The 21,952-nt window shown below is 39.7% G+C and overlaps 1 protein-coding gene across 14 annotated transcripts in view; it reads left to right on the forward strand.

Moving 5' to 3' along the window:
- The window catches only part of LOC101676863 (LIM domain containing preferred translocation partner in lipoma), a 655,863-nt gene that overhangs the window by 522,582 nt on the left and 111,329 nt on the right, over positions 1-21,952 (forward strand). For all 14 annotated transcript variants that reach the window (XM_045088088.1, XM_045088086.1, XM_045088092.1 and 11 more), the window contains one exon: positions 10,717-10,886. In XM_045088088.1, the coding sequence (XP_044944023.1) occupies positions 10,717-10,886 (170 nt within the window). The remainder of the gene's footprint in view (positions 1-10,716; positions 10,887-21,952) is intronic.

Consider the following 21,952-nt stretch of genomic DNA (forward strand, 5'->3'; position numbering starts at 1 on the left):
GTTAACAAAGAAAATTGAGAAGTGTTTCCTTAGAATTGACACCATTTTTATCCCAAACATTCTGGTGATAGCAGACGATTGTTCAAGCTTCTTGAGAGTGAGGGGAAGTTTTTTCAGAAGCATAGTCCCGGTGGGAAGTATTACCTAAAAGTAATACACTAATTGCTTTCAATCTTGCATATTTCCACATACTGTGTGCATACATACATGTATTAATAACTGTTCCCAAGACATCACGCTAGCACTCCGAGAGCTCAGTGTTGCTATGCAAGTGCCAGAGACGGAATCGATGCAGACTGCAGTTTAGCAACAAGAATTTTCCAGACACGCGAGGGCGGACATGGAGATGGCCACAGGTCTGAGAGTTGGTGCCTGGATCTCCCTCTGAGCTCAAATGTAGCATCATGTGTCAAGTATTCGTGGCATCCCTCTGCCCACTCCACTGAGAAGATTAACGGCACTGCCAGCATTTCCAGGGAGCTTAGATCCTCAAAAATCTATCCACGTACATCTAGGACTGCATTCCATCTTGTGGATTTGCACAGGAATTCCTTAGAATATGAACTCTGGATGAAAGCCCAGATAGAAAAGTACATTGTGCTCTATTGTGCATGTGATTTATATCAACGTTCATACCAAAAATGTATTTTACAGTGATATATCTTAGAGGAATCCCTTACACTTTGTTATCGTTTATAATTTAATATGTAAATTCCTCCCCGTAACACTTCAAGCCACCAAGAGCTGGGATCTCTGTTGAGGTACTCAGGACTAGCTCAGGTGGTTGAGGTAACTTGCCCAAAGTCACAGGTTATATATATGGTAGAGTCAGGATTGGAACCCAGTTATAATTACAGATTTACTACCTTTCACCTTGAGTGTTTTTTATCCTTTGAAAGTTAATAACAAAACAGAAGCCTATTGTCAAGTGAATGTTGTATGTAAATCCAGTATACAAAAACTAATCAGTTCAGACGGGTTATGGTCAAAGAGGGAGCAGAGGTCCCAAGGTATGCCTGCAGATCCCACTAACACACATCTTGCTGCCATTCCTTTGATTTTCAGAGCACCCAGGTGGAAAACTCCAGAACATGTCAGGGTGTTTCAGACAGAATTGATTGGTTCTGCTGTTTCAGATAGTCCTTGCTCTGGAATCATGCAGGAGTCATCCATGTGGACTACTTTGTGCCACAGGATACTCCTTTCACCATATGGGGAGGGAGATATTCCTCATGCTCAGGCAACAGCGCCTACTAGTGGACAGAAACTAATATTTGAGGTGGCCCTGGGAGCTAGAAGACCACTCTGCTTAGGGCCTGCAGCCAGGTCCAGGTCTCATCTCTTCCGTCGTCAAGGCACCGCCTCTCTCTGAGCCTTTGTTTTTGCATTGGTAGCTGAGGTTAAACCAGATGTTTTCTAAATTTTCCACATGTTCTTTTGTTCCTAGACTTTTAAATCCTTTTAACATTATATTAAGGGCATTTCAGCACTGAGTGGAAAAACAAAAGCTGGGGTGTAGTCTCCAATGAGACTATCCCCCACCTCCGAGTTCAGTACCACAAGCATGGGTAATGAGGTCCAGGTCAAAGACTGCTAGACTTGGGGCCAGATGAACCAAACCTAAATTCCAGTTCTGTTATCAACCTCTCAAGTCACACACAAAATGATTCCTAGGTTAACTCATTTGCTAGATAATTGCCTTATCTAGTGTGTAGTTGTTGTGAGGTAATGTTCAAACAATATGAAAGAGGTGGAATTTTAAGTGAGCCTTCAGGATTTCTCTCCATCTTGATATATCAGAAATTTAAAAGTAATGTTAGTCATAACTTTCATTTTGCTCATTGTGGTAGCATCAAGTGAGAAAGCACATTTAATATTATAAAGTACTATATAAATATAAGGAGTGCTTGGTAACATCATAAGATGCTCATAGCTATTGTTGGGCATTGAGATACTAAAACTTGAGAAACATCCTCTCGAGTTACATCATGGTTAGGTTTGCTCTTAAATAACCACAATTCATTTGGAGATTTCCCATCACAGAGACTAAGAATAATTGGGCAAATTAAAGTATTTTCAGCTTGTGATGGAGCTTGAGAGAAATATAAATTCCCATGAGAGATACCATAGAGCAGATTCCAATCACAAATCAAAAATAATCATGGCAATAGCAGTTGTAACTGTACTAGTAAATATTGTGGTTTTTTTTCTTGTAACCGATCAATCATGAAGTAAATTTTAAATATAGGAAAATATATTAAGAATTCAGGGGGGCGGTATGAAAATGTCCATGTGTAAAAACTAAGCTGAAGGAAAATCTTGACTTTAGTCAAGATAGATGCTGATGTTCCTGTCAAGCGAATTGTGAGGTTCATGTGAGCTTCCTGCCAGGCTGGATATTTTTAGGAAATTTGGAGTTCTAAAGCAATAAGCCAGGTTAGAGGACAGGTGAAGGGGGCACCAAAGCCGGACTGCTGGGTCCCTATTCCAGCTTCAGTATTTTACTTCTTGGCCGCAGACAAGTGACTTAACCATCTCCAGGCAGCCATTTCTGCTGTTATAAAGGAGATGATGATAGGACCTACACCAGCAGGTCAGTGGAGAAATTACCTAAGGTAATATATTTAAATACTTAAAACAATACTTGGCAAATACTAAGTACTGAATAAATATTGACTACTATCTTCCCTTGGGGGGTCCACAATGAATGTTGAACACTAAATTCTCTAGTAACAGTTTGATGAATACTGCCTCACAGATGCAACTGTCTCTATTGTCCCCATATTGACTGTCAGCTTTATAGGTGGTTCCAGAATGTATGTCTCCCTGCTTTTGGTTGCAGTGATCTCTCCATTTGAGGTTAAGCTATACCTGCTATAGTTGGAGGGAAAAAGAATCAGGACCTGTATGAGTCCCTTTGTGGCTATTGTGGAACTTCGTGGCCAGGTAGTGAAGGCAGTCGTTGCTGTCCCCTTTATACCGAGGCTGAGGAAATTTACCTCTGTGTGTCATACTTACCACAGAATAGAAAATTCCTAAGTGTGTTTGCTGAGGGGCTGACAGAATGGCTGGACACCTGACTCAGCTGAGACCACCTGATCCTTGAGGGGGGCCGCTTATTGCTTATTTGGAAAACACATGCTTCAGGCTCTGGAAATTTAGGAAAGCTGTCCAGGTTCCCATAGCCAGTGAGTAACAAAGGCAAGACTCAGTTCTGTCTGATTTCCTTTACACCTTTATATATAACTTGTTAACGGGTATTATGCATTGCATTCAGAACTGCAAAGCAGTGTTGTTTTTTGTTTTGCTTTTGTTGTTATCTGATTTTTGCTTTTACTGGAGCTGCTTTCCCTGAGAATGGAAGTTGTGAGAAAGTGCTTGTCCTGACATGTGTATGTCCCATGCATGTGTGTGTTACTTAGTTTGGCAGAGATTGGGACTAGGGTGCGCAGTGTCCCAATTCACCACCTTTGTCAAGCGACTAAGTACAGCTTACTAGGAGGTGGCCCCGTAGGACCAGGGCTTTGGGTCCTAACCATCATTGCTTTGTCAGAATCCTGTAGTACAGACTATACTGTGCAGCACATACACATGCAGTTCCTTCTAGAGCAACGATTCTCGAACCCACTGCACACTAGCATTATCATGTCAGGGCCCCATTCCAGACCAGACTCTCTGGAAGCAAAGTATGGACATCAGTATTTTTGTTTTTGTTTTTGTTTTTGTTTTTTAAAAAAAAAAAAAAAAAAAAAAAAAAGCTTTCCTAGTAGGAAGCCAGAGTTTGAGTTTCCATACTTTAAAATCTTCTCTTAAGGACCCCTCATGTCTACGGATCTCCCTACCTGTCGCAGATTCCGATGTTTACTGAGAGCTGCTGAGGTTTCGGGGTCAGAGAGGTGATGCTGTATTGGCTCTTCTTTCCCTGGCTGTGAAGATCTCAGGGCAGCAGGAAGTGGGGCTGAGACTGGAACCAGGTCAGACTTCGGAAGCCCGTCTTCTTCAGCAGCATGTGTTTTTTCTACAAGTACAGTTTATTGTTCAATCATAACTCTCACGTCCTTGGCATTGGCTAGGAGTGGGGGCTCTTCCACCCCTGAGACCTTGGCCAAGTGACTTAACCTCAGACATCTTACTTATCAAATAAAATAGGTAAGGGTTATAGCACTGTAAAAGAATGTATGTGGAGTGCTTAAAGCAGTGCTTGGCATAAAGAAAAAAACACAGTAATTTTCTTTTATATTTTTGTTATGCTTCTTCACAATGAAGTGTAATTAAGTCTGTGGGACCTGCTTGCTTTTGCAAGCCCATGTGGGACTCCCCCTCCCAAACCCCCCGTCTTCCCTGAAGGTCCAGCCTGAGCAAATATGTATCTAGAAATGAATCATCTCATGGCTAGACTTCATAATGACTTCCTTTCATCGGTAGGATTCAGCCTTCACCCCCATCTTACCTGGTCTGTGGCCTGAGCCTTTATCCACCCACTCCTACTGTTCTCTCTGACAATTAGGGGTGTTTTTTTGTTTTGTTTTGTTACTCTAACTTAATTTCTTTTATTCCTTACTTTTAATTTCTCTGAAGGCTTCCCATGTCTCCCACTGGTCATCATGCTATAGCAGTCATCTCTCCTTTGCCTGCCATGTCTGTGCTACATGTGTGTGCGAGAGAGCACAGGCATGTGTCTGTAGGGAAGAGAGAGAGAGAGGAACTGCCATCTGCTGCCTCCTCCCTCCCACCCAAGTCCCCATGGAATCTTCAGGCATCTCAGCAAGGATCACCTCAGCCATACCATAATGAACTAGGGAGATATCATTGTACATATGTAAGTCGGGAGACAACACTAGGTGTGCCCTACAGTCCAGCTTTTAAGATATGATAAGGATCCCATTATTCACACAGCTAAATAGCACTAACCCTAGGAGACTCGATATTGCCATGTTACTTAAAGGTGGAGTTCAAGAAAGTCGGAAAAAACTGACACACACAATCACACCCTCTGTGGCCATCAGTTGACATTCTTGATAGATTCTGTGTTGTTCAAGGCCGTACAGCACTGCTATAGGATACATTCATTTACAACACAAAAGAACACTTCTATAGGGGTGCTTCTAATTAATATAAGTGAACTTGTGCAATGCTGGTAAAATTTGAGAACGTTTAGCTAATTCTGTTCTTGTATGTTGTCAATGAGTAGAAAGCCATTGAAAACTCTTTAAAATAAGACTTACAGAGACAGCATGAGGGTGATAACTCATTGGTGAAAAGTAGAATTTTTTTTTCAGCCAACTTAGTGTTAACAGTCTGTCCCTGAACTGTTTTGGATGCAGATGAATCAAACCTATGTGGGCAATACTCCTCAGCTGTTATCCTAATGAGCAGTACAGAAATAGAGACCCCTTGGAACAGCAGCTCAACCTGGCTGAATGTGAGAATCAGGTTTTTAAAATTCCAGCTTTTAAAATTCCAGCCCTAGAACATTCCATCCCATCCAATGAAATCAGAATCTATGGAGCTAGAACCCAGAAATCAGTGCTTTGTTTCATTTCATTTTTTAAGTTCCCCAGATTATCCAATATATTGGTAAGGTTAAAAATCAACTGTCCTTAGGACTTAAGTAGTTGAAAAAACAGGGCGTCTCTTATGACACGCATTAATGTTGCAGGATTCTATAAAATAGAAGCTTTGGTGATGAGAAAATGCCATCATTCCAGAACCTTCAGTGAATGTCATATGCACCTGTCATAAAAAGAATGCAAAGCTGTTCTATTATCTTTTTGTGCCTTCAGTGGAGGATAATTTCTGAATCAGCTTAATGGGGGCTCTGCTCTCGGAAGATAATTCCAGTGGCCATATATAGGATAATTGGAGCAATCTTTATTTCTAGGAATACTTTACCATGACTTCATTACCCTGATATAACCTTATTGATTCAACTTTTCAAACAGGACTGTGCTCAGAATATTTTGCGGAAGGTGCATAATGAGAAACCTGATATATCATACAATCGGCATATAGGGTTTCAATTCATTGTGATAGTTAAAAATAGAATATGGCTTTGCCTGTGCCTAAAATTTCTATTATAAGTCAGATAGCAAGGAAGACATGAAGACAAATGTGACCTGGCTTGATGTCTGCATACGTATACATTTTCTATTTTACTTTTGATGTTGAATAATGTGAAACTTTGGGAGTATCACCAGCTTTCAAAATGGCTGTGGACATTTTTGATCCTACCTCGAAAACAAACAGTGTTTGCTAATGGTACAAGGATCGCACACATAAAAAAGCATTTTTAATTAAAAATTTTATTTTTACATTCTAAAGGAAATATATCCACATTACCGAAAGAGAGTGGGATGCAATTAATATGAAAACCTATATCCTACTACTCTGCCTCCCTTGCTCAACCTGTTAGTGGCCTGAAATGTCACCCCCCTCCCATGCCCTTCCTAAAAATGACTTGTTCCAATTTTGCATAACCTTCCAGACATAACTCAGGACTAAGACTCCCATAGAGTCTTTCCATTTTTAAGAGGAAATAAGTCAGATACATACATATATATATATATATATATATATATATATATATATATATTTATACAATCAGGAAGCTGTTCTAATGGCCCATGATGAAAGGTGAAGGATCCCGATTGGGGTAGTAGGCATGCAGCGGGGAGAAGCCTTCCAGAAAGCGTCACTCCAGAGGTTGCTATAGTTGGGACAGGGTCCATGGGTGAAGGAGTGAAAAGAACCCGTACCTGGTTCTGGAGCAAATACAAAGCCGTGCACATAGCAAGCAATAATGTATGTATAAGCAAGCTTTAGAAACGGGTTCTTTTTTATTATTATGATTCAGGCATCTTAATTTACTATCAAAATTCTCCTCAGCCTGTCTGATCTTCTGTCATTGGATTTTTTTAAATTACTGTGCTAAGCTTTGCCAGCAAGCTCCTTAGCCCTGGGTCTGAACTTGAGCTTCCTACCAGCCCCTAATCAACTGTTTCCTTCATGCTCTGATGCCTTCCAGTCTGGTACCGTTCCCCTGGTTTTTCTCATTTAAAAGTGCTGAGATACTTGTCCAAAAGATGGGCATTAAGACTGTGGTCTGCTTTTAATGATGTGTAGTGTAAGCCCCTCTAGGGGCAAGGATGTACTCTGCTTGAGTAACTTTGTTCCCATTGTGAATGCTTCCCTAAAAGGCATAGTTTGTAAATTTTGTTAATGTGAAAAGGGAACATTCGGGCACCTTTTCTGTCCTGCTGATGGGTAGGGCTATTTTTATTTTTTGTTCTTCGCTCTTTTTCTGTGCTTGTGATTTTAAAGGTGCCAGACTGACTGCCCTCGAGCCTGTGTCCCCGATTTCTCCCAAGAATAGGAAAAATACGGGAGGCAGCTGAGCTGGTCATGTCTGGGTCCAGCATATTAGCCTGACCCATTCTGGAAGAATGTTCTCCAAATTATAAAGGAGAAGATTGTTCCTTATGAATACAGCCCATCTGCTTTCATAGCTGAGAAGACAAATCCTTGTTGTGCTAGCACCAAGTTACTGCAGAGGTTTGGGACCTAGTCAAGCCCAGCCACTCACTCCCTTTGGAAAAACCAGAATGTTTTTCTCTCTCCCATCTCCACCTGTCACAGTTCCATCCTTAAGTTGGGCTCAAATGCCTCTTTCTCCACAGAACCTTTGGCCGAGCCCCTCTCACACATGATTTCCTTCCCACACCTCCATAACACTTTCTCCTCTGGCACTTGGCACCTTTTTCCATGTAATTATAGATTGTATAGAGTTTTGTAGTGATTGTAAAAGGCACTGACATCATCAAATCCATTTCCGTAGATCACACAGAAGCCAAATATAGTGGTGGCAAAGAGCAGATACCTGGGGAACGTTTGTTGAACAGAATGAAAATTTCAAAACTTGTCTTTTCAGCCTGACCTTTAGGGATCTCCCTTCATCTTTTTCTCTAATCAGTGATTGAGATTCTCTCCCCCATCCTTAGGGTTAGCAAGCAAACTCTCCATAGACTATGTAGACTCCAGCTCTAGGGTTCCAGAGACTATACTTCAGACCAGCCATGGTCCAGATCAGAATCTCTACCTCCAGTTGTCTAATGGAGGCAATGACCAGTAGACTGTGACATTTAGCCAGAATTTTTTCCCCCAGAATGATGTGGCTCACACATCATTACTAGTCCCTGGTGGACTATCAGGGAGCCCTGTTTAAGGTCTAAAGGGGAAAGAGTAATAAATAAAAATAATTCTGTTGACTTGAATTTAACACATTTGAAATGTAAAATTAGAGTATTTTCATGTCATTAGTATGTATTATTTTTCTGCTGCTGCTGCTAAACCTACATTTTTCATTATCACTATTGTATTACATTTCTTCAGTTCAACAAAATAGATGGGTGATTTCAATATGATTCAGTGAAGGCAGGAAAAATAGTAATAAAGGTAATACCATAAATACCACTTTGGATTAATATTAAAAATGGAGATTTTGGTGAAAGAGGGTTCCAATATAAATATTGGAAGTGAATCTGTACATTCTAAGATAAATGTGTAAGTTTGCACAAACAGTTATAAAGGAAAAGTTTGAATACTAAGTATGATGATGACTCTTTAAAAAATAGGATTTTATGAATTGGTGATCCATTGGCCTACAATCACAATGTGTTTTCTGTGATGAAATGACAGATAGTGACATGAAGCTTTGAGGAATGTAGCATCGAGTTCAAACATAGCACAGTGAACTTTTTAGTAAACCAGTTAAGCTGTTGGGGTTTTTCTCCTGAATAATCACAAAATTAGTGTCATATGCAATAACCTAATTTTGTTACTAAAGGCAATGAAAGTCCATAATTTTAAAGGCAACTTTCTAAGGTTATGTATCTCATGATAAAAACAGATAAAAATAGATAAAAACAGAATAACTCTTGGGTGGAAGTTTGTAGAATAAGCCACAAATTTATTACAAAAGCTTTTATCAGATATCAAGACTATGATATCAGGACTTCATAATGTCAACTATAGTGGAGAGAGCTCAGTTTCCAGGAGTTTAACTCTTTTTTCCAGTACTTGATATTTCTTATTTCTTAAGGCAAAAAAATGATCTGTAGTTTGGGTTATATTTTAAAAATACATTCGAGTCCTGCAACAGAGCGTATAGGAATATTTTCCAGTGCCAGTATAACCAGAGAGGATTAGAAATATATTTGCCTCTTTTCTCCCAAGTTGAAACATTTAGCCTCCCGTTTGTAGGTGTGAAATGATTGTCAATCCAATGTGATGGAGTGCTGAAAGCAGTCTTCAGTGAGAATCTCCCCATAATGTCAGCTCTATGTTCAATCCTAATGCACAGAAGGAAACAGAGGCCAGACAGCATAGTGGTTAAAACCATGGACTCTGAAGCTAGACTACTTGAATTTGAATTTCATTAACTGTTTTTTTTGTGACTCAGTATCCTCATCTGTAAAATGGGACAGTAGCAGACCTATGACATAGGGGGCTGTCAATATGAAATGAGTTAACATGTCTAAAAGCACCTCGAAGATGCCTGGCACAGGGGAAGCCTGAGGTTCACTACAGCTTATGTGTTAAAGCCCTCCGATTCTTGTTGATATTCCCAGTGACCGATAATTATTTGTGAAGACTTCTTACTTATAGAAATAAAGAATAGGAAGGAAAACTGGATGTGGATCTGACCTCTGGCTCAAGATTCCCATGACGGAACCAGATCGAGATACAGACTGCAGCCAGCATGATGCCTCACACTGACATAAATATTTGTTTTCAGTTATGTTTTCTTATTCCTATTTAAAACAATGAAATTTTTAAACCTAAATCTGATGTCCATATGGGTTCCAGATGCCCCATAAATCAGTTTAAGAGTGCTGGAAGTTTACGGAACACTGGGCTGGATGGTGACAACCAGGACCTCAGGATTCAAAACCAGAGTCTATGGAACTGTTGCAGATTTTAGGGATGTTCAAACAGGATCAGACTTGGAGGCAATACTAACTGAGTTGTAATAACTTGAATGGTGTCAGGTGTAAGAGATGAGACAGTTTCACGAGGTCCTAAAAAACAGAAGTGGAAGTACGGGGTAGCAGTTAGCTTGAGGAAGCAGTCTGGCTCAATATGAGAAAGAACTTTCTAGCTGTTGGAACTGTCGGGAAATAAAAGGGACTTGCTTTTGATCTGTCTATCACAGAGGGCTGGATGCAGAGATTTTACGACCTGGGCTTTTCTGAAAGGAGTTGAAGCGGTGTTTTTTTGTTTTTTGTTTTTTTACCCCCACCGTCTAACCAGACATGGAGACTCTCTAAGCAGAAAGACCTTCTAGATGTGCCTTCCACTGCTACCTTGCTGAGTCATGTTCCTCTTACACCTGGTGTGAGATTAGAGGCACAGCAGGGGCCTCGGCATCAGGAGATCTGACTTCTACTCTGTCACTTTCTGTAGGTCCTTGAGCTTTGAGGCTCAGGTCCTCAAATGCCTCATGGAAAATTCCCATCATGGCGGCCATACTTGGGCCATGGGTGGCTCTACCCCAGTGATCTTGCTCCTGGTGGTGGCAGCACTGGTGGTGTTAGTCCTGTTGTTGCTGCTGCTGCCATTTTGAGTCTGCTGTCTCCTCCATGTTGCCTTCAGCCCTAGAAAGACTGAAAGGATTCCTTGATATATTCTCAGGAGTCAATCCGTTTTTCTGTCTTTCAGGCCGCTGTGCTCGCTGTGGGGAGAATGTCGTTGGGGAAGGGACAGGATGCACTGCCATGGATCAGGTCTTCCACGTGGACTGTTTCACCTGCATCATCTGCAGCAACAAGCTCCGGGGACAGCCCTTCTATGCCGTGGAAAAGAAAGCTTACTGTGAGCCCTGCTACATTGTAAGTTCATGTTCTGCTCTGCTGCTCCTCGGGTGCTTTGCAAAGATGTCTTCTTTGGCAGAATGCCAGTCGCTCTAGATAGAATGTAGCCAGCAGATCTTTGTTTCTCCCCAGATTTCAAAGTGTGCATGTGCCTGTGTGTGTGTGTGTGTGTGTGTGTAGATGGGCATATCTTAATTTTTTCCAATTGTCCCCTATTTCTGTAAGGTCAGAAAGACATGGTAGGAAGATCTGTTCATCATCAATTAGCGGTCTGCTGGGAAGATCATCCCCTCGTGCCTTTCAGGCATGTACTGTACAAGCTCACACACACACCCCTACACAGCAAAAGTTTTCCCAAGTGGCATTGTCATACCTCTTGTTATTAGGTCGCACCCTGCATTTGAATTTGCCAGTATTTGTAAAGAAACACTGCTGGGCTTCTAGACTCCCCGGTGCTCTTTCAAATTCCTGGGACCTTTGAATCACCTCTTCTCCACCCAGAAGATTTCCAACCTACAGTACCCAGCAGGTTTTCAATGATGCGAACAGATAGATCCTTTATAATACAGGGAAATGAATTTCCCTTAAAGGAAGATGAACAGTAGGCTGACTGAGCTAATAATTGAGTTTGTTTTGTTTTGTTTTTTAAGAACACAACAACTATATTTTAATAACATAGCTGGGTGGCTAAAACATATTCTATCTTCGTTATTTCTCAGGCTACTTAAATCTACACATTAAGCTATCTTCTGATACAGCAATTTGATGAATGAATATAAACTGGTTTTAAACTTAAAAATACATTTCCTTGTTGTCTTGCTGCATGATTTTAATCTGTTTAACACTTGTTAGTGGAAAATTGGTGCAGCGGAAAAATTGGCGCATTTTTGCAAACATAACATAAAGGAAGCTTTGGGTGCAAGGTCTCGGGAGTTACACCTAGCTATGCAGAACCCCGAGGCTCAAGTTCACTGCAGAAGTTTCTGGCCCTGTCAGTATCTTCCCATGACCTGCCGGCTCTAACTCATTGCAGCCCTGGAGTCCACAGAACAGATCTGAAAGTTCTTCAAGATTAAGATCTTGCAGGATTTAATACTGTTTTGCATCTTTTAGGTTCAATTTTATTTCGTTTTACTCCCCAGAGACAAATTAACTTAAGTACGTATCGCATCGTACTAGGGCCACACAATGCTGGTGCTGGAAACCAAGTCCTCTTTGTAGACATGAGAATACAGAATCACAGAAAGGAGGAAAATGACCTCTTCCGTTCCATCGCTGGGGACATAGCCAAGGCCATATTCAGTCCTTCATACCCCTCGTCCTGTAGTCTCTGCTGACAGCACACATTTTTAGTTTGTCTAGAACATAAGCAGAAACACTGTAATGTCCTATTGATCGAGGGGCAGGGGGGACAGTTACATCTATGAGGGAAAGTCTCCTGAACAGAAGCTTACCTCTTTAGGAAATAATATTTCAAATATCACCCTTTGAAATCTTTATTGAAAAGAGAAACAATACAAAATCCCTTGCCTTTGTAAACAGACCACGTGGACAGTGACTTCGGGCCAGCACAAGAAATTACTTATTGCAGTAAACTCTGTGGCAGTCATGTCCACAGAACCTTTGCAAGCACCTGTGGCCCTTTGTCCTTATACGAAGTGACCACACTGCTGTGTTTTGTGTGGCTCTCCGTCTATTTTTCATCCTTCCTGGGACTGCATTGTTGATTTTTTTCTACTTAAGTGGTGCTCTGGTGACAGTCTCCTTCATTTTTTCTTGTATCCCTCAGGGCTAAGGATTGTATGAGCAGTATTGGGAAATGGTGTAACATGGTGTGAGGAACATGGTTTGAATTTCATTTCATCATTTAAGGCTTTGTCTCCTTGAGAGAGCTCTTTCTGAGCCTCAGTCCCCCCACAGATATGGGGGTCATTGCAGAATTTTCCCCAGAGACTTGTGAAGATGAAATGAGGTAATCCTATAAAGCACACTTGGCCTGCCCAAGGAATGGTAACGGAATGCATGTTATTCTGAGATGAATTTTGGTAAGATTTCTGGCATATTTAGTACTTCTGAATATGAGGACCTTACATGTGCCGTGTGACTTCTTGGACTTTAGCGAATTGTTTTAGCCTCACAGGCATACCCCTTTCCCATTTTTAAATGCTTCTCTTGTCCTTCTGAGTGTGTAATAAGACTGAAAAAAGTGTCGTCTGGCTAAATTATGGATTTCTACTGTGTGTGGGCTCAGGTTTTGCTCTCCCAGGCCAGGCATGAGGAGCCCAGTGATTCTTGAGTTGGTAGTTCCTTCTGCTTTGGTTGCCCTATTGCTAGACTGTGCTTATGACAAAGAAGAGTATCTGGGAAATATTTAATCACATCCTCGGAAGAGCTGGGTGAATTCAAACAATGGAAATTCTTACCATCCTTTTTAACATCTCTCCCTCAGAAGAACCTTTAATCAAGATTTTTCTTTATGAGATCTATCCATGGTGACTCTAAAATGTAATTTAATTCTTATCAGAATTCAGTTAAACTGTATTCAGAGACCCTGTTCAATATTGATTTCAGAGTTCACAGCCCTCCAGCTCTCAGATGGATGTTTTAGCATTTTAATTTCTTTGGGACTTTTCGTAAGTCCAATAAGCTGCCACACCAGAAATGTGAAGAGTTTTCTTTTGAGGGGATCAGGGAAGCTGAGAGTCTAAAATGAAACAAGTTGGTTTTGAAGACAGCAGTGTGTGGTAAGGAGGATCCTCGGGCTGTATGTCTGTCACCTGGAACCAAAGCCCTTTGAACAGAAAGACCTCCAATGGCATCTGGTCAAACTGTGTCTTGTTCCATTGGTGGAAAGTGATGTCCAAGAGACATCCTGTATAAACAAAGTGAAGAAAACCGAGGCCCTGGGCCTCAGTCAGTGTGCGCTTTGTTTTGTTTTGTTTTGTTTTGTTTTGTTGGTAATAGAATCAGAATATTCATTACTGTGGTTTAGTTCATTATTTCTGTGTAAAGTCCACCCATGTTCGATGTTCTGAGTTTAGAAAGGAGACTCATCTAATATAAATTTAATTTCTTCTTGTCTAAATTAATTATTGATCAACTTAGATCATTTTGAAATTGACCATTTACATAATTTGGAGGAAAAATATACCAGTTATTTTTTCATCTTTGCTCCAGTGATTATTCAGATTTTCCTATTGTCTCTTGAATCCTTAATCCTTGCACATATGTAACTGTAATTAAATTGGCTTGGTTCTGTAAGGCACTATAATTCTCTTTAATCATTTTATATATGCTTTCTTTTGTGTTTTCTATTGTTTGACCTAATATAAATATGTATATAGTTTTCCACTGTTAATAATTTCTATTTTTTAGGTTTTTTTCCATTTAGTTTTATATTATGTTTGCATACTACATTTTAAAAGTATTTGCCACTAGAAAGGTATTGGGTGCTTTCCATTCTTTCAGTTTTGTAAATAACATGACTGTAAATAGCTGAGTAAAAGTTTTATATTCTTTTACTTTGGATTTTTTTTTCTTAGCTTAAATTCTTCGATTTATATTACCAAGTTTACTTTGCAGCAATTTGGAGAACTTTTGCTAGATTTCTTTAGAAAGATTTCTCAAATTCACAGAACCATCAGCAATATGAAACCATATGTTAAACTATAACCTATCCACTATTGAAGAGGCTTATTTATATTTAATTTGAACCAATTTAATAAGTACCTTATTTAACAGTTATTTTTTTTTAAGATTTTATTTATTTATTTGAGGGAGAGCATGCTCAAGTGGGGTGAGGCGCAGAGGGAGAGGGACAAGCAGGTCGCGCTGAGCATGGAGCCCGACGTGGGGCTCCATCCCAGGATCCTGAGACTCTGACCCAAGCCAAATTCAAGAGTCAGACACCAGCTAACAGAACCACCCAGGCACCACTATAATTATTTAATTTACGTTTGTATGGTTATTAGCAAAATCAATAAGATGCTTCTCAACTTTGGTGAGCTCTTAAAAGTTTAGTTTTGATTATTTTTATGGAGTTGTATAAACGAACAGATTAAAATTATGAGTACTAAGCTTCTTTGAGAAGTAAGGTGATATAAATAGAATATGTTGCTTCTAGACCTTGGTCTCCTGGTGTGACCTTGGATAAGTCATTTAATTTCTGAGTACCAGTATCTTCATTGATGAAAGGGAGATAGATAGTAATTTCCTGCCTGTTTTCAAAGAAAAGGAATGACCAGTTGTGATATTTTATACATTATGAAATTGTTTACTAATAGAGGGGCTTGATCCATTAATAACATTATTATCATCACTTTGTCCTTAGTATAATCTGATACAATTTAGAAATCCTCTGTGTTTGGGGTAATTTCATAGCTACAGTTGCTATGGAAATACTGAAATAAATAGACGTCATAAAAGGAATATGAGGACATACAGGAGAAGAAGAGGTTCATTCTTTGCTTGAGAAGATTTTTCTGTTGGTATGAGCATGAGGGGCAATAGCTGTGCATCCCACTTATGTGTTCTATCCTGAACGAGACAGGGTTAGCCGCAAGTATAGGTTAACAGAAGAACTGCTGTGTCCTTAGCACTGCCGAGGAGTCTGGGCCTGAGACATAGCACATCCGAGATTCTCAGCAGAAGTCTGTTTACGAAATGGCAGCCAAGCATCTTCCCCTAAACCAGGGCTCTTACTTAGAGTGGATCAAATCCAGCTTCTAACTCTCCAACAGTGGAAGTCGCTACAGACATTTTTATTAGAATTAAAATCCAAGTGATTAAAAGGCCTCAGGAAATCGGAGGCCAGCTCCGCAGGAGACTAAACACTGCAAGGTTCCTGAGCTTGACCCATCTGTGGCCAACATGCTCGCAGCCTTTTGCTCCCTTATGTCCCTAAATGGCCACAGGCTCCTACCTCTGCAGGAAAGTTGTCCTTTTATATGCTCAGTTCCTCCCAATAGTGTTTTAAAGGCAGTTATGGCTAGTGCTTAAGTTTGGACAAATGCTGAAAAATCCATGAAATCTCCTCTTGTCTTTTCCCATTGCTCACCCCTGCTTCCTCACCTCCGAGGAGCATCTGTCTCTCTTTCCCCCTCACACCAAGCGCACCTGCACACACACTTGCTTCTTGATATTCATCAGTATCCCTCAAGCACTCTCCCGGAAAGGAGAAAATGCTTCAAGAAAGAGGGACATCTGTCAAGTGTCCTCTAGAGCGATTTCACCATGCCAACTACTAGTGATCATTCCCTCTCTCTGCACCACACCCCCCCCATCTGGCAGTGCTCCGGAGCACCCTTGTTGTGCTTCACTGTTCCTAACAGACCAGTGCGGGTGTGGGATGGGGGAATTATCCGTCCCACTTGATGACAGCTTTGATATTTCCAAAACAAAAAACAAACTAAGGCTAGGGACAGTTTACCACCCTGAAACGAATATTCAACTTCCTAAAGATAACGAAGATACTGATAACCCTCTGTGGATAAAGCCTTCCATTTCCAACATTTGAACCGATGGACACATAAATTGTGCCTTCCAGCATTCCAGAATCTGAAATACCCAACTTCTTTTGGCAATAAAACATGAGCTGTCTGTCTTTTCTTGAGCATTTACATGTGGCTCTCCCTGAAATGCCTCAGGTTTTAAGGAGAAACCCTACTTTTTATGGTTAAAAATAATCATAATAATAACATTTGTTTAGTGCTTTCTATTTTATAGAGAACTTTTCTTTTAACTTATGTCACCCTCTAATGATCCTAGAAAATAGTACAATTATTATTGCCTGCCTTTCCAGTAATAGGCGGCTGAGTTTTAGAAAAAGTCAGTTTGCTCTGTTCCATAAAGCATGACGGTCAGATCCAAGACTTGACCTGGCCTTCGATTCTCAAGTCCCCCTCCTTTCAGGTACCCAACCAGTCACTGGAAATTTCATTTGTGATTCCTAGGTTTCTTTTCTCGTAATTAATTTTTTCTCTATTACCATTTTTTCATACTGCCAAGTTTAAAAAACTACAGTTAGCCTACATTCTGAATTTTATAAAGTGACTTTTGCCTTATTTTTGGACATATTAGAGAAATATTAAGCTCAAAATATCCTATCTTATGTAGTCGTTCTTTAAAAAACTACAACTCTGTTTTTAAGTACTGTATGCTCACTAAGAAAAATGAGAAAATGTATTAAAATATGCATAGTTCCCCCTTCTAAATAATATAACACTTCATATTTTACCACAGACTCCTTTTCTATTTCAATATCTCTGTGTATAGATAAAACCATACATCTGTACACATGTGGTTGACACAGGCATAGACACACGGCACACACACACAGATGGGATCGTACCATCTGTACTAATCGGTAACTTGCTTTTGTTACAAGACAGTGCATCAAATTTTGCCTTCTCCAAAGGGCATTCAAAGTGTCTTCCATGGGCATTCAAGAATATATATCACCTACATACATTTTCTGGGAAAAAAAAAAAAAGACTCAGAGAATCTAACAGACAAATAAATAAATTAAATTTAAGTATATAGGAAATCCAGGGCTAATAAAATGGTGATAAGCAATGAACCAATACAACTCATAGTTAAAGAGAAAGGAAAAGATGAATAACAAATTCAGGCTTAAAGAAAATAATATTCATCACCTACTAACTACAGTATTAATAGAAGACACTAAACTATTACATAGGCCAAAGTATATTACTTTATTGATAAAGGCCACAGTTCCAGAGGAACAGCCCTGAGCCTTTCTTCATTAAATATCATTATGTTGAAATATATGATACAAAAATATTGATGAAATATGAGCTGAAAATGGTTAAACCATATGCTTTATAAAACTTTAACACATTCCGTGCAATCTTTGACAAACCAATTATGGAAGTTGAGTAATGTGATTAATATGATCAGTCCAATCTTCTTTCCAAATCTACACGGAAGGTTTAAAGGAATATCCTCTCATAGTCTAAGAGGCAAACATTTCCCACTTGGGCTCACAGAGTTGCATATAACAGTATAGCAAGACAAGAAACTTATCAGAGGATAAATAAGCATACCTGTGGGCTGAAGACATCTTAAAAGTAGTGCTGACGGTAACACTGCATGACAGCCAGAATGAGAGCCAGAGCTCAATTTCAGTACAGCTGGGATCATTAATTGCAAAAGAAAGGGTGCATATATATTAATCTATAGACCTAGAAAAGGACAACAAAGTCAACCCTACAGGAATAAGGAAATCGTTAAAGGCAGTTATCGATAAACTGAAAAATACTAGAATTTTTAGGTCCAGGAGATGATTCTTTGAAAAGAGAAATAAAATTAGCATTCAAGGAAGATGAGAAAGAGAGAGAAACAGAAATTACAGAAGACTATGAATGAAAGAGAACCTCTTTAGCATATGTATAGAAGATGTTTAAAAATTATTGCATTTAAAATTTTATGGAACAGGCTATGATCTGTGCATCCTTAAGATACGATGGAAGAGCACTTGAGTAACCCCCAAAACACAGATGGAATGCAGACCTACCATCTGAGAATGCACCAGGAGATTTTACTGAGAGGACTTCTCAGATCTTAAAAGAACGAATGATTGCTGTACGAGTTCAACTTTCTGAGCTTAGCAAGAGAAGATAAGCTTCTCAGATCATTTTAGAAAGCTACCCTGATCATGGTTAATAATATTATTAACAAACCAGGTTGCCCCCCAAAGAAAAGTATGCTCATCTGACTTTCTCCCACGCAGAAACCCTAACCGAAGTATTAGCAAATTTGAGTGCCGCAAAATGAAACATCCCAGGTAATTCAATGTTAGGAAAATACAAGGGACATTTTAACCTAATCCATCATCTGGATATCAAATGTTAATAAACCAGTCATCTCCTTAAATGCCTAAAGGGCATTTAATGAAATTTATCCTACATCCTTATTTAAAACAAAAACAGTTGCAAGAACACAAAAGGAAAATATGTGTTTAATAGCATAAAACAAACTGATGGCCAGATATCTTTCTGGGTATCCATAGGATTACTGGTATTATATTAATATTGTTTTTAACATTCTAGCCTTCATAATGAGAACTGTGGAATGCAAAGTCTTATACAAACTTTCATATATATAACTTTTTCTTTGTTTTACATATATATTTTAATTTATTATGTAGTATTTCTAACACATAAAGATATAAAGCATAATATGATGAAATTTCACATACCCTGTATCTAGTCTTAACAAATAAAAGATTCGAAATTCCATTGAAAGCCTTAGGTCCTTATCCCTAATCACATTCCCAAAACTCTAATACAGAGGTAGTCATTATGCTAAATCTGTTTTTTATCCTACCCATGCATTTCTTCATATTTTGACTCCATATCTCTAAAAATATAGTGTCACTTGTGTATAGTGTTTCTTAATTTTAAATGAGTAACATTTGTCATACCCATTTTTCCGAGACTTTTTCCCTCAAAATCATTAAGACTAAGAGGTAGCAATATTTATAGGTGATATGATTATTCTGGAAAATCTGAGAAAAATATGAAGTCTTAGAATAATAAAAGTTGGGGCGCCTGGGTGGCTGAGTGGGTTGAAGCCTCTGTCTTTGGTTTAGGTCATGATCCCAGCATCCTGGGATCAAGCCCCGCATCCGGTTCTCTGCTCAACGGGGAGCCTGCTTTCTCCTCTCTCTCTCTCTGCCTGCCTCTCTGCCTGATCGTGATCTCTGTCTGTCAAATAAATAAATAAAAATCTTTTTTAAAAGAATAATAAAAGTTTAGTAACAACAAAATTAAAATTATAAACTTTGGTTTAGAAAACATAACAGGAAAAAAAAAGAAGCCCTATACAAGAAGCAACAAAAACTAGAAACTACCTAAAAACAAAAACTATAAAATACCTAAAAAACCATAAAATATAAAGTTAACCTTTAAAAGCATAAATGATTTAAGTGAAGAATGCTATAAAATTTTACAAGGATAATTACCCCATGAGCGAAATGATTTGGGGATTGAATATGTTTCGGAAAGCACGTCTCACTTCAACAACATGCATTCACATCCTCACCCTCTAATTAAACAAGAGCAAGGCTTTGCAGGAGGGGGGACAGTTACTGCACAGCCCCTTGTAAACGTTTTTATTTAGTCCTTTTCCCCAGCTAGCCCCCAGCCCTCTGCTGATTAAGGCTCCTGCGCACCACATCCCGGCAGGCTCCGAGTCCGCCCTTGGTGAGGGCGGGGAGGGAAAGAGCTGCAGGCAGATTGCCCAGAACAAGGAAGAGGCTCGGGAAGTAAAACCTTTTTCTCCAGTTCCTATCCCAAAGTATATTCATTTCTGTTGTTGTAGAATTAGAATGCATTTTAAAGGCCAGAAGGAAGGAACCTTAGAAATTCAATAACGTCAGTTTACAGCTGAGAACACCTGAAGCCCAAGAAAGCTGACTAGTTTGCCTGAGGTTATATGGTTTATTAATGGCAGAGGCAGGAATAGAAACCATGAACCTTGATGATGCCGTTCAAAGAGCTGCTTTCTTTGGGACTGACATGAAGAGGTTTAATCATATGTGGCTACAGACTCCAGAGCAACATCCCTAGAAAATGTTGGATTCCATAAATTTTGGTTGGAGAGTGTAGAAATAGGACAAAGTTTGCTTCAGCTCTAAGCAAGATGGAGAGTCTCAGATTTCCAGGTTCAGTGCCTCTGAAACTTTATGCTAGAACCTTCCCACTGCCCTAGTTTGTTTATTTTTAAATCAAGCATGAACTCACCACTCGGTGTTTGCCAGAGTTTGGATGAATGTCAGCATCAGGCCACTGTAATAATGGTTTAAGATTATTTAATCCTATTACTTGTACACTTCATTAGGCTGAGTGAATTGTTGGCAGCGGTTCAGTAAAACTTCCTACTTTAGAGATAAAAGGATAGAAAGAAAACAGGGAAGGAGTCTGTTCCTCATTTTCTTTCATATTTCTCATTTGTCTCTCAAAGGATAAAGGAATGATAATTACCCAGATACAGCACGTAACCTGTGTTAGTGGGGTCTTCAGAGCTGCTCTGTACCCTCAAAAGAGAAAAAAGTCTATAACCTTATGATTCCAATTAGAAGGAAAGGATTGGGACAGAGGAGAGAGAGAGTGTATGTGTATGTTTATGCTTTAAAATCAATGTTAAAAATAAACCTGAAAATAAGTTCAAGAGTCCTAGGTAAGATATTCAATCTTTCACTTAGCGGGCCTGGTGTGAGGCAACAAATGATTTTCAAGAAAAAAATCATGGAATGTAAAGTCAGACCTCATTCACACCCAGCCTGACCAGCTGCTGTTCTGCATTCTCCTCCATATTTCACCTTGTTTCCCCACAAATAGAAAGTAATATTTCTTACCTCGGTGGCTAAATGGGGGTTCAAAGAGGCTGATGGGGGGGGTGGGCAAAAATCCAAGTGTGGTGCCTTTAGATAGCAAATAACCTCACAGGGCCAAGCCCCAGGTATGTGCAAATAGAATCCACAAAGGAGAACTTGGCTTCCCTTGAATCCCCAAAGGGCTATTTATTGTGAGTCAGCGTGGAAGTCTCTGGAATGTTACCTGTGTGCCGCAGGTTCAAGTGCTCCCAGCATCCAAGGGGTGGCAGCAAGTCATGAGACTCTGGAGCTTGGTTCCCCAAAATGTGTCAGAGGTCACCTGTTTTGGAATCACTGTCAAGTCCTCATTAAAAATGTAAAGTTCTGGACCACTCCCCAGAATTTCTGCACAAGGAGCCAAGAAATGTGCCTCCTTTACAAAGCTCTTGAGGGAGGTTCTTCTGCACACTCCGTTTTGAGATCCACGTGTCTGTATTTCTAGCCCAGCTCATCTAAGAAGTAGTCCCAAAATACTTCACTATCTCCCATCTTTCTCCTACACATTCTTTTTACCACACTTGGCCAAATGGGACTGTCTTCTCCTGGACATTGATATTTTACACTTCTCTGTCTGTGCTCCTGCCTGGCTGCTGTCTGCCTTGTGCCTTTCCCCAGTGCCATGGTTTGAAAATCTGTATCAGCCAATCTTAAAAAGCTTTCCTGAAACTTCCCCAAATAGATGTGGCCT

This window comes from Mustela putorius, unplaced genomic scaffold, assembly GCF_011764305.1.
Source record: "Mustela putorius furo isolate JIRA1106 unplaced genomic scaffold, ASM1176430v1.1 tig00003834_pilon_pilon_pilon, whole genome shotgun sequence".
Lineage (NCBI taxonomy): Eukaryota > Metazoa > Chordata > Mammalia > Carnivora > Mustelidae > Mustela > Mustela putorius.